We start from the raw sequence: 14022 nt of genomic DNA on the forward strand, positions 1-14022 counted from the left end.
ATATATATAATATACACACACACATAAACATTTATATACATATACATATATATACATATCTACATATACATATCTACATATATATACACACATACATAAACACACACATAAGACTTACTGAGTGAAACGGGCTTTCATTGACAATCATGTTACGTTATTTTTAAAATGTTTCCTTTTTTTTTTCATAACCTCTTTAACACACTACTTCTCCGCTGCGAAGCGCGGGTATTTTGCTAGTATATATATATATATATACATATACACACATACATGCAGTTTTAATAACACAGAAATCAATATAAACATTAACATCATTATCATATGAGAATATGAAGTAATATATAAGAAGCACATTTCATATAAATATAAATTATTAAACAGTAAAATCTTCTTCTGTAATTTGCTACCGTGGCAATTTGTGTGTCTGTCCAGGATTTTAAATGACCTGTAGCTCGCAAACCGTTTCACCTATACACTTGAAATGTGGTACACATATAGTACGTCACGTCTGCTATCCGCTTTATGGGTGATGATTGTATTACTCTTTTTATGTTTATTTTATTTTAGAATCAACTCCTATCTGCGCACACCAGGGCGGCCGTGGGCAGATGCGTATGGTGTATTCACTCCATGTTATCGTGCATTGCGCTGTCAGTGGTATTTTGATAAAAGAATTTGAACAACATATAAGAAGCGTATAAATTATTAAACAGTAAAACATTAACATTTAAGAAGTAAAGTTACATTGAGTACTACTGCAGTGCCTTCGGGTATACCTCATTTTTTGTTTGCCCATTACATGCTTAAATGTATAAATTTTTTGGTGCACCTACCCGAGAACACGCGACATATAACCGAGCGTGGGAGAAGCATGGATTTTAAACACGCGTTGAGTTGATCTGCTGGTCTTCCTCGTGGAATAACTGGTAATGTTTGACTAAAATGTACAGCGAGTAAAACGACATTACCTCCTTTTTTTTTTTTACGATCTCTGAGATCTTGCTTTTTTCGGTTCAAGGCTTCATAAGCTCTTTTATGTTGTATGGTGTACTTATCCCAAACCATCGTCTTTGAATGTTGCAAGACTTTCGCCTTGTATGTAGATCGGGGTAATTACATTCATTGCATTCCTAGTCTGAATCACAATGTGATTGTATGGGTGGTTACCTGGCACTGTAGGGTTGCCACCCGTCCTTTAAAATACGGAATCGTGCCGCATTTGAGAATGAAATTGCGCGTCCCGTTTTGAATCAATACTGGACGGGATTTATCCCGTATTTTTTTTATCATTTTTTTTTTTAAAGCAGCGTCTCATGCAAATCATCCCACACGCATTTTATGAAGATGCCTCCTTTCCTACTTTTGATTGGGTAATACTTGATGTCATCGTTAGTTTGATTGGTGTTTTTAACTGTCCAGTGAGGAGGGCGTGTCTTTTAAGTACAGTCTGCAAAGTGTTGGCACTGAGATGTGGCGTCAGCGCCATAGTTGAAGCCCCTAACGTTGCGGTCAGCAAGTCGGCTAACATCCGCCATGTGCCGTCTTTCAGTTGCGAGAAGCAGATCATAGAATGGTTGAAACTGTTGCCCCTAACGTTGCGCCACGGCGTGTGGTTCGTTTATACCTCATGTGTTCTCATTAAACTTTTATCTCGCGAATATGTTATTGCAATCCGCAGCGGGAGCGTTTCTATAAACTTAATTTAAAGTTACGTTTTACACCGTGCTTTGTTTCCCTTATGAACATGCTTGTATGCTTAACTCGCTCCGTTCTCAATTGTTTAATTAATTTTTTGCTCTTAGCTGTTCGCGGCTCTTCCTCCATTTCCCCCTACTTCGTTCTTTTATCTCGCGAATATGTTATTGCAATCCTTAACGGGAGCGTTTCAATAAACTGATTGAAAATAGTTTTGCATTTACCTTTTTAGTAAAAGGCGAGCTTTTAAGCCTGAGAAATCAGCCCGTAAATGCACACGTTTAATTGCACATGTGTTAATATGTATGCTTACACAGTATTAAAAGACAGTCAAAAATTAACGTCATTTACCTTCGTTCCCGCGTGTGACTCATGCTGTAAATCTCTTCCTTGTTTTTAGTTCACGTGATTACGTAGGAGGCGTGATGACGCGATACGTGACTCCGCCTCCTCCATTACAGTGTATGGACAAAAAATATGTTCCAGTTATGACCATTACGCTTTGAATTTCGAAATGAAACCTGCCTAACTTTTGTAAGTAAGCTGTAAGGAATGAGCCTGCCAAATTTCAGCCTTCCACCTACACGGGAAGTTGGAGAATTAGTGATGAGTGAGTCAGTGAGTCAGTCAGTCAGTGAGGGCTTTGCCTTTTATTATTATAGATTGTATGTTGTTCATGCCGATAATAAGTAAGATTCTTGATTTGCTGAGAGAGTGACAAGTTGTGTTATTCCTAAGGCACTTGTGTGGTTTAAAGTGCTAGAAGTTAACCAGCTGTGTGTGTGTCATTCATAGGGCATTGTTTTGCTTAGGGTCTGAGTGTATGTGCATATCTATATATGTGTGTTATTATTAGGGTGCGGGAGTAGACCAATCCAATAACGAACCTGACAAGTGTAAGGGGTAAACAGACGAAAACACAGATACACTGTCCTTCACTTCATCCAACTCACTCCAGAAATCTTCTTTCTCCTCCATCGCACACCCAACATGCACGGCATCTGCACTAACAGCCTTCATCATCACACATCCAATTTCCAGCTTCATAATCATCACTCTGTCCGACACTCTTTCCACCTCCAAAACACTCGACATGCTGTTCAGTACTTCAGGCATTATGAACATGACAAGTGTTAATAACAAATCAGGTACAGGCATTGAAGTATACAATAAATAACCTCAAACACTTTATTCTGGTCAATCTCTCCACTTTTTTTTGTTCATTACAGTGTTGCACCCTAAATAAATTAGCACTGATGCACAGGAGACCAATTTGTGATTATAATAGAGATAAGGGCACAGCTTTTTTGAATGACAGTAAATATGCCTGAGGGAGCATAAGCAACTGAGATGAGAGCAGACAAAACTTCATTAGGTAGATGCAGCACTCAGGTTCACACAGTAACAAGTCAATCAAACATGTCACTGGCACAAATACACAAACCAGCACATAGCAAATATCAACCACAATGCAATGGCAGATCAGTCAGTCAGATCATAAAATAAAATTTAAAAACTCAATACTAAAGTTAAACAGATCAGCCTACCACTGAATGACTTTAATACTGTTAATACTTATCTAATGTTAAAATGCTCCCAGGCTTTGGTCTTGTCACATCCGGACTACTGCAACTCTCGGTTGGCAGGAGACCCAGCTTGTGTCACCAAGTTGGTGCAGATGATTGAAAACGCAGCAGGAATTCCGGTATTCAGCCAGCTGAGGTGGGCACACATCACTCCCCTCTTCAGATCTCTACATTGGTTTGTTGTAGCGGCACACATTGACGCTTGCCTACAGAATAGTCAATGGGTCAGTACCTATGCATATGGAGACACTTGTGAGGTCCTATGTTCTTTCTCACACACTCAGGTCGGTCTGCTGATGATTGATGTCTGGTGATGTTACCTCTGCGTGGTGTCAAATCTCAGTCCAGCTCCTAATTGGTGAAACAAGCTGCCCACCTCTGTCACTGAAGCATTTACAGACTCTTATATGGTGGATTTCGGTCCACCTGACATTAGCTGTTTTGTTGCTAAGCAAGTCTAAGTCATTTGTATTTTATTCTGAACTCTTCACTTGTGTTGATTAATTGTGTCACTTTGTCCTGTCACGGTTGGTCTTAACAGTCCTCCAGATTTATCTTTACTTGATTATGATGACTTCATTTCCAAGCCACTTTGGACAAAGGCTTCTGCTAAGTAAGTAAATGGAAATGGACATGAACATGGACATGGAAATAGAAACAGTGCTGTGCCACCCAATTCTTTTGTAACATAAAGTGACACTTTCTATCCCATTTAATCCAGTCCAGGGTCCTGGGATCTTCAGCCTATCCTGGCAGCATCAGAGGCACATCAGGTATTGCCTCTTCACAGACCTCGCTCACACAGGTACACAGGCATACATTCGCACACCCACACACGCACACACAGGGCTGGTTTGGAGACACAATATCTTTGAGATGAACGGCACTTCCAGACAAGGACAGAACATTCAAAATCCACACAGATAGTGACTGAGCATGACATTCATATTTGTGTTGTCATGTCAGAGATAGCTACACTGTCCCCAAGGGCTTTTGTGCCTTCAGTATCTCCAGTTTATTTATTCATTTTTTTTTGGCCCTCTAAGTCATAACTCCCAGAGTCTTGTTTTCCTCTGCTGTTATCTCTTCCTCCATCAGTCGCCCATCGTTCACACCCACAGTACTTGGCAGGATTGAAATCCCAGTTGTGCCTTATCTGTACCATTAACGTTGTGTAAATAAGAGATACGTGACATTCTGAAGATGGGAGCTGGAATCAGTACAGGAGCGGCACAGTGCCACACAGCAGGGTTCACACAACAGCCGACTCTTGGTCTGTTTGTCTCAAGCTGGCATGTTCTCCCTGTGCTAATGTGGGTTATCTCTTTTATCCCAAAAGACATGCATGTTAGGTGAATGTGTGACTTGAGTTTGGTGTACGTGTGCCCCGCGGTGACAGACTGGAATGGCATCCTGTGTAGCTTGCACCAATGTGGCTGTAGGCCTGTGATTTCAGAAATGGGTTGACGCATGTAATCACTACACATGACGTGTCAGGCATTGGTATTTAACGAAAGATTCCAGGTTTGTGGTTTATTGTGTAGAATAATGTCACTCTTTGGTTGGGTGGTATCATTAGACGTTCTTCTTTTTGACCATATCTCTGTACAATGTTCCTTGCTCTTCATTGACATAGGCTCCCAAATGAATTGAAAGTGAGCGTCATTGATCTGTGTCCTGCGCAGTCCTCAAAAGAGCAGGGAGGCTCAACTTGTCATATCTTGCCAGAGTTGACTGGAACCACATCAGTATCTATCTATCTATCTATCTATCTGTCTGTCTGTCTGTCTGTCTGTCTGTCTGTCTGTCTGTCTGTCTGTCTGTCTGTCTGTTTGTCTATCTATCATATAGTACCTTTCCTATCTATCTATCTATCTATCTATCTATCTATCTATCTATCTATCTATCTATCTATCTATCTATCTATCTATCTATCTATCTATCTATCTATCTATCTATCTATCTATCTATCTATCTATCTATCTATCATATAGTACCTTTCCTATCTATCTATCTATCTATCTATCTATCTATCTATCTATCTATCTATCTATCTATCTATCTATCTATCTATCTATCTATCTATCTATCTATCTATCTATCTATCTCAGACGTCTTCTCCTATTCTCCTATGGAGTCTTCAACATGGCCATGAAGTACAATATTTGCAACCCTGTTCTTTTCCACTGTAAGTCACTGACGAGATGTAACAACTTCACAGTTGTCTCTCTCTGGTTTAGACACTTCCTGACCTCTTTGTTCTTGATTTTTTCCAGCAGATGCAAATCAAGAACCATCATATCAAAAACTAGGAGCTCCTTTTCTTCAGCCTTCCTTAATGTCCAGGTTCTGGAGCGATTGGTAGTATAAGTGATGAGAACAGGAACATCTCCGTCCCTATTCATGTTCTTACAGAAGCCATCCGAGCATTTAGTGCTATAGCTATTCATGTTGATGTGCCCATCATGTTGTCACCACCCACTACAGTATGTGTAGTAAAAGCTCTCAGTTTTTTAAGCTGTTTGTTCCTGAGTTGCAGATGTCTTTCAGTTCTGCTTTTGTGCTAATCTGAATGCAGCTTAATCTTTGTATCCCTGATTTCTTGACGGCAAACACTATCTACCTTGATCAGCGTGATGGTCCGGGTTAGCTCCATGCTCCTTGGCAGCTTGAACCTGGATCTGTCGATAACATAACTGAGGATGAGCCACACAAATGAGGACACACCCAGTCAAGAGGTACTGTAGGTGTAAAGTGCACTGCTTTTTATTTTCCAAAAAGTGTTGAAACAGTGTAGTACTCCCTCAACACATAAGTAAATCTTCTTCTTCTTTTGTCTACTCCGATGCTAGTGCGCGCTACAACAGCTTATCCACAGCAGCTCTCCATTGTTGTCTATCCTGTAGCAGTTGTTCAGCTTCCACTACAAAGAAATGTATTACTTTACAGTCATCTCTAATGTTATCCAGCCAAAGCTTCTTTGTTCTTCCTGCAGGTCTTTTAACGTGAATATGGCCATATTGCAGAATATGAGGAGTTCTGTCTGTTGTCATAAGTGCTAAATACATAAATAAATAATCCTTAAAAACAGGTGAGTTCAAATCCAATTAATAATCCGATGACAAAAAACAGAATCAAACCATGCAGTCACTGGATCTTTCTCATTTTGCCTCCCCAAGATTCAAGATTCTTTATTTGTCACATGCATAGTTATACAGGACAACGCGCAGTGAAATGCATCCTGATCCACTTATCAAAACTGTGCAAAGTTAGAAGAATCAGTGAGATTAACAAAAAAGTCCTAGATTGAAAGATAAAAGTATAATAGAACATAATAAATAAACAAAATTAAGTGAATAAAGTAGAATTAAGTGTTAAGGTGCAATAGTGCAGTGATTATTGTGCAAAACCAAAGTTAGGCAGGTGCACAGTTAAAATGACAGACCAATTCCAAAACAAGGTAAGGGTAGTGTCTTAGTCCAGTCCAGTCTAAAGTATGTGGAGGGTCATAGATGAGATGGCATGTTCTGATTTAACAATCTTATGACTTGAGGATAGAAACTCCTTCTGAGTCTCTCTGTCCTGGCCAGGATGCTGCAAAACCTTTTGCCTGAATTTAACAGATGACATGAGAGGAGTCTTTGATAATCCTGAGAGCTCTGGTCCTCCATCATCTGGTGTAAATGTCCTGCATAGATGGTGGAGCTGACCTGCAGCAGTGTTCCACTGCATGAATCACTCTCTGTAGGGCTTTACGGTCCTGAACACAGCAGTTTCCAAACCAGGATGTAATGTTCTGTGTCAGGATACTTTCCACAGCACCAGAGTAGAAAGTCTTTAGAATCCCTGCAGAGACCCCAAACTTCCTAAGCCATCTGAGATGGTAGAGTCTCCGCTTTGCCCTTTTGGTCTGAAGTTCATGTCAGGTCCTCAGAGATGTGAACCCCCAGGTAATTTAAAACTGTTCACCCTTTCCACTGGAGTGCGGTTAATGATGAGGGTCTTATTGTCCCGCTGCTGTCTCCTGCTGAAGTCCACCACCAGCTCCTTGGTTTTGCCAACGTTGAGCTGGAGGCAGTTTTCCTGACGCCACAATGTCAGGTTTGCAACTTCTCCTTGGCTCAGCCTTGCGATTCTTGCAGCCAACTGGATCATTGAAACATTTAACAAATCTTCATTATACATGTTTAATTATTCCATCCATCTATCCATCGTACCAGCAAGCATTGTGCACGAGGCATGAATAATCCCTGGATGGGGCGCCAACTCACCTCAGTGTGCATATGAGCACACACATACACTAGTATCATCAATTTATCATCATCCCTAAATCCTCTAACCTGCATGATTTTGGAAGGAAGTCCACCAGGAAAGCATACAGACTCCAGACAGGGTACACCCAGGACGTGACCCCCTTACTGAGAAGCAGCTACACTATCGCTGTGTCACAATGCCCCCACATGTTTAATGCATGCTTTAATGCATTTCATCATGAAAATGATATCAAGTATTCATCTTATCTTGATCACTAAAAGTTTCAGAGAGCTATAATATCATGAATGTAATGTATTCTGTGTGGCGATCACTGCCTGAGTGTTCCTGTCAGTGTAAGATAAAGCCTATTTAAGAAGCACAGAGTGATTAACAACTGGGTCAGAGAACACTGAGCTTTGAACGTGCTACTTTAGCTACGATGGGATCTGAGAAACTCTAGCATATTAAACATTGGTTTTAAGATGAAGTTTACAATGTTCTACTTTAATGACAAATTAAACGACAAGATTGAAGTTGAAATTTTGAGGTTAAAGTTGACATATTGACTTTAATCTCAACATAGACCTTTTTTATTCAGTGTCCCTTTTTTTTCTTTTCTATGATTCTTACATATGACAAACGGTGGGCCGCGCCTCACATCGATTTTAATATCTGACCACTTTTTTTTATTTCAGGCACTGTCTAAAATAATAGTTTTGAGTTCCTTCGCTCCGCTGTGCCACTCCATCAATTTCATTTTGTTGCTTATACCACTGCTTAAGCCACCAAATAGTATGTTTTTCTTTGTCTCCACTTCACTGAGCAGGACCTCCATTTTGCATTTGCAGAAATTCTTCTTTTTCACATGTGCTTTTGCCATTTAACAAAACATTGAATGGAAGGGGCTATTTATATTGATTTGCATATTCAAATAGGTGTAACTCTGGCAGGAGTCGGAGTGGGGCTGTAGGCATGTGCATGTATGTTGAAATTCATCTTGACTGGGATTTATAAAGGGAAAGTGCATGGTACTTTGCTTACACACAGTTTTACACATCACTGTATGCACATTTCCATTCTTGTCCGTACGCCATGTTATAGTGTAAATTCTGTACATGAGGCCCCTGATGCTTTTCATACTTAATTACATCACCCTTATTTGGGATGGAAGCTACGAGTAACTGCTTACAGAGTTTCGAAAATTGATCAGTGGCACAAAATATCAAAGTGTTAATCGCCTGAAACTTAAAAGGCTGAGAAGAATAACCAAACTCATTGCAAAAAAATAAATAAATATAATAGCCCTGAGGACCAGAAAATTATGAGGGGAACTATCAAACCCCTGGGCAAAAAACATAGTCTTATAGACCTGCAGCCTAAATAAAGGGAGATGGGAACCACTAAATCGTAGAATCAGTATAACCTTTAAGACTTTCCTGTTCTTCCTAATGCAGGACATGGAAACAAAGATCTGAAGATGGACTCTGTCATTGAGTTGAGGGTCTGAAAGCCTAGAGTGACATCCAGCAGGAAGTGAAAAAATGTGGTTGCATATAGCAAGTGAAGCCCACCAGAAGTGGAAATGATTTACCAAACTGTGTGAACACTGATAGTGAAATGACTCGCTCAAGGTCACACTACTTGTCAGTGGTGTCTACGTTTGCCCCATTAAGATTTCACATTTTTTTCAGCTATCGTTTGAGAGAAATGGACATTTGTCCATCCATGATTTGTACTGGTTTAGTCCAGTTCAGTCTCACAAGAAGCAGGAGCCTACCACAACAGCATTGGGTGTAAGGCAGGGACCATCCTTGGAGGGGCGTTAGTCAAGCACAAGGCACACACAAGTAGAACAGATCGGAGTCTCCAGACAATCTAACTGGTCAGTCATTGGGAAGGAAGCAGAAAAAAGAAAAATAAGGGTTTGTCAATTTTATATAGTGCCTTACAGTGCTGAACAGCACACCAAGCCTCTTCATAAGTAGAGCATGACGTGTTTACCTGCAATCGATTGATTGATTTTACATTTGGAGCTTAAGTAGGTGAATGATAGGGGACACAGGGGTTATGTAGTGAACCGGATGTTGGCCTTGAATTGGGGACTTCTACCTTAAGCCAGTAGAGGGCACAACACCTTCTCTTCTATTCTTGAGGCAGTGCCATAATTGGATTTTATTCAGTATACTTTTGTACTTGTATCGGGGGTTATTGAGATCAAGGATTCTTTTCCATTTATTACCTCCTTGAATTTTGAAATGATTCAGAAGTTGTGTTTTGTTTTGCAAATATCTTAGATGCCATTTTAGGTTCTCAATTGCCATCATTATGTAATTCCAATGGACAACATTTTAGGTTCTCACTCCCCGCCATTTTGTAATCTCATTGTTAGGTCTGCTTCCCTGTGTTTCTAGGGACGTGGCCTCTGCAGTCGTGACCTGTGCTTAATCGAAATGACTGGGAAGCCATTTCTTCATCTGATCTGAGTATGCCAAAAACTCTCAGAAAAGACTTGCGTGTTACCGTTGGTTTTGACCTCTTGCTTGTTCTCATGACCTTGAATCTCGTCTCTCGTTTTACTCTCATACCCTTTTTTGTTTTTCTGTGTGTTCAAAAAGTTTATTTGCCAGTGTGCTTAACCAAACAGGGAACTCTGTAGGATACATTTGGATTTTTATAAAGTCAAGGGGTGTGGAACAGCTTGTGTGACTGCCATGTCTACAGCCGGAATGAACATTAATGAATGACTGTGTGTTTAAAATCAAGTGCCTTCTGCTGTACGTCAGAGGGAAGCCTCACCTCACTTCACTGCAGGCCCACTCTGCTCCTGGCCTTCTCTTTTTGGTGGTTTCCTCACTACTTCACCAGAGCCCACCTGACAGCATCCCTCTGATTCAAAAGAGATATTTGATGGACAGCACCTGTGACACAAGACTGTGACGCACAGAAGGACACATCGGGAACACAGAAGACAGCTGAGCTCTGAGCTATCCTCCAGTCTGAGGTCACCTGGCATGGGTCACCGAGACAGTTTAACTTCACAAGTGACTGACTGCAGGGCAACAAGATTGCATTTGTCTTTTGTCTTTTTCAGATTTCAACATCATGTTAGTCACATCTCTGCTCGGATTCTTCTTCCTGATGTTTGGCCTTGGTGAGAAAAATATTTAATTCACTTAACAGTTCAAAGGTGACTTACATGTTAAATGTAAATGTGTGTGCTTAGGGTCAGAGTCAACAGCAGAGTGCAAGCAGAAGTCTTGAGGTTTTTAATGATAAGGAAACATATGAATGTCAACTCTGAAATGAAGGGAGTGATAGGCTGAAGGCGAATGAATTGCCAAACTTTTTATCCATCAACTAGCTGTGCTACTCATCTAGCAGCCATACCAGATGCACCTCAGAAGAGGTCACCCACCTGAAGCTAAGCATATGCAAGCCCAGCCAGTATTTAGATGGGAAACCATCTAGGAAAAGCTTGGCTTACTGCTGGAAGAGGTGTTGGTGTGGCCAGCAGGGGGCGCTGACCCTGAAGTGTGAATTTGTATTCCAGTGTCCCAGTGCAGTGATATGGGCACTGGACTGTAAAAATGGCGGTGTCCTTTGGATGAGACATAAACCTGAGGTTCTGATTCTCTGTTGTCATCCCTGAGCATCCTTCGTAAACTGTAGGGTGTATCCCGATGTCTTGGCTAAATTGCCGACCACAGCCTGGTCATTCTGCCCCCCTAATCATACCCTGTCTCTAATTGGCTATCTAACAGATAATTTATGGTGACCATACTGGCACAAAAATGGCTACTGTCGCATCATTCAGGTGAGTGCTGCACATTAGTGGTGGTTAAAGTGGCTCCCCACTCACAGAAGCACTTTGAGTGGTGAGAAAAAGCATTATATAAATGTAAAGAATTATGATGATTATCAAGATGGGTTGAATTCTCAATGCAGTATAAATACATGTATGCATCTGTGTTATATGCTATTCGGTATGGGATTCATAAAAACAGTGTTAATGTTTATGATGCGCCATCTGTTGGAATGAAAGAAATATAACAAATGGACAAGCTCACAGACAAACACATAGACACTTATCCATTTACTAATGTGGATTAAATGTTGTTTATCTATCTATCTATCTATCTATCTATCTATCTATCTATCTATCTATCTATCTATCTATCTATCTATCTATCTATCTATCTATCTATCTATCTATCTAAAAATACTACACCAGTCAGACTGGACACTCCACCTGTCCAGTCTCGTAATCACAGCATACACAGTGACCACAGTAATGGTCTGCGTCCTGAGCCCTGAAGGACACCATTTATGACCTCACAGTTTAATGGTGGCATCCTGTCTTCACATTTGTGATTTGATTTGGACGAGCTCAGGCACACAAGGGCAGTGTTTGACTATCCAGCTAAATGAGTTTTATCCTCTTACTGTTCTGTGTGAGTTCAGAACATCACAGGACTGGAGTTAGTGGACAGATCCAGGATGTGGACCACTGATGGCGGTTCACTGGACCTGGATGGGTCTGACTGAGGACCAGAGGTGTCCTGACAAAGGAGATAAGTGGCAGAGATAGGAGGATATGACCATCATAACTATTAGAAGTTATTAGCAGAGGCAGGAAGGCACTGTAATGCCAAGGTAGTAAAACAGTTGGTGACATTATCTTAGGGTCCCACATGATCTGTCAAAGCTGACTTTTCTTTCTTGTTCCAGACATTGACTCAGGTGATGAAGTTCCAGAAGTTGAAGCCATTGTGGGCTCCACAGTTCTTCTGAACTGCAGCATTCCAGTGAAGGCTAGCATGTCGATTTCGGTTCAGGTGCTTGACTGGCTCTTCAACAAGACCACGGTTGTTCACCGGCATGAGATGGGTGCTGATGTGCACATGCATCAAGACGGACGTTTCAAGGGAAGGACAGAGGTGTTTGTGAAGGAGCTGCCAAGTGGAAACTTCTCATTGCTGCTAAGGAACGTTGACTTGGATGATGCTGGGCTGTATACATGTCAGGCTTACATGTCTACTGGATACTGGACAGAACATTCACTTCTGCAAATCTTGAGCGGTAAGACACATCAAACTGGCTTTCATGTCCTCTTTCAAGTGCTAGGGGTGTGCCAAAGCGTGTTAAGAGCAACTAGTAATTTTGGGATATAAGAGTTAAAAAAGGGAAAATGGGCAACAAGGAAACTGACTGACCATCAAAGGGGATAAAAGGTCAGAGTGCTGAAGATTCAGAATGGATGGGTGAAAGGGCTGCCCATCCACAAGGGGTAAACTCACTGACTTAAGACAAATTTATAAAGCACATGAACATGAGTGGAACATGCAGACTCCTCACACCAGCTGTCAAGGGGCATGAGCCATTAGTGCTCTGGTCTATACTCTCTAGCTGGGTTCAAAATCTGGACACACTTACACGTATTTACTATTTTTTCTTCAGTGTTTCTTTAAAGATGGTTTTGGTCAATTTGTACATTTTTCCTGTTATATGTCACCCCTTGATGATGTCAACGACAGGTCAGATCTTGTGATGGAGTGCATGTGACCTCTTTAATGTCAAAGTGATAACAGACCTGGGCAGAGTGATATCAAACAACTACAAATATAAAACATAATGTCATTGATTGCATAAGTATACACCCCCTTCAAGTCAGTATTTAGTAGATGGAAGCCATGACAGTCTTGAGTCAGTTTGCTCTCTGTCAGCTATTCCATTTTTCTCCATTCTTCTCCAGCTCTGTCAGGTGTCATGGGGATCGTGAGTGAACAGCCTTTGTCAAGTCCAGCCATAAATTATCCGTTGGATGAAGATCTGTGCTCGTGTTTATGAAGGGATTGCAGTAAAAGTCTGGTTAGACTAAGACTTCTCCTACCTCAGAGTAGGATATGAGAAGTTATGAAGTGCTCTCCATCTACTCCCTCTGAAGAGTGAATGACATCACGATTTTATGGCACTCATGAAGGCATTTTTGTAGCTTCCCTGGAAATCATGATGACATTTTTGAGGTTTTCTGAAACTAATGCTAAGATAATAATAATAATAATAATAATAATAATAATAATAATAATAATCCATCCATCCATCCATTTTCCAACCCGCTGAATCCAAACACAGGGTCACGGGGATCTTCTGGAGCCAATCCCAGCCAACACAGGGCACAAGGCAGGGACCAATCCCGGGCAGGGTGCCAACCCACCGCAGGACACACACAAACACACCCACACACCAAGCACACACTAGGGCCAATTTACAATCGCCAATCCACCTAACCTGCATGTCTTTGGACTGTGGGAGGAAACCGGAGCGCCCGGAGGAAACCCACGCACACACGGGGAGAACATGCAAACTCCACGCTAGGGAGGACCCGGGAAGTGAACCCAGGTCCCCAGATCTCCCAACTGCGAGGCAGCAGCCCTACCCACTGCGCCACCTTGCCGCCTATTATTATTATTAATTATTATTATTATGT

At 41.2% G+C, this 14022-nt stretch overlaps 1 protein-coding gene across 1 annotated transcript in view; it reads left to right on the forward strand.

The window, feature by feature from the left end:
• The window catches only part of LOC114641188 (V-set domain-containing T-cell activation inhibitor 1-like), a 47565-nt gene that overhangs the window by 2856 nt on the left and 30687 nt on the right, over positions 1-14022 (forward strand). Inside the window, exons 2-3 of the mRNA XM_051926040.1 lie at positions 10627-10686; positions 12264-12614. Coding sequence (XP_051782000.1) covers positions 10638-10686; positions 12264-12614 — 400 coding nt within the window. The 5' untranslated portion in view covers positions 10627-10637. The remainder of the gene's footprint in view (positions 1-10626; positions 10687-12263; positions 12615-14022) is intronic.

Source organism: Erpetoichthys calabaricus, chromosome 4 (genome assembly GCF_900747795.2).
Source record: "Erpetoichthys calabaricus chromosome 4, fErpCal1.3, whole genome shotgun sequence".
NCBI lineage: Eukaryota > Metazoa > Chordata > Cladistia > Polypteriformes > Polypteridae > Erpetoichthys > Erpetoichthys calabaricus.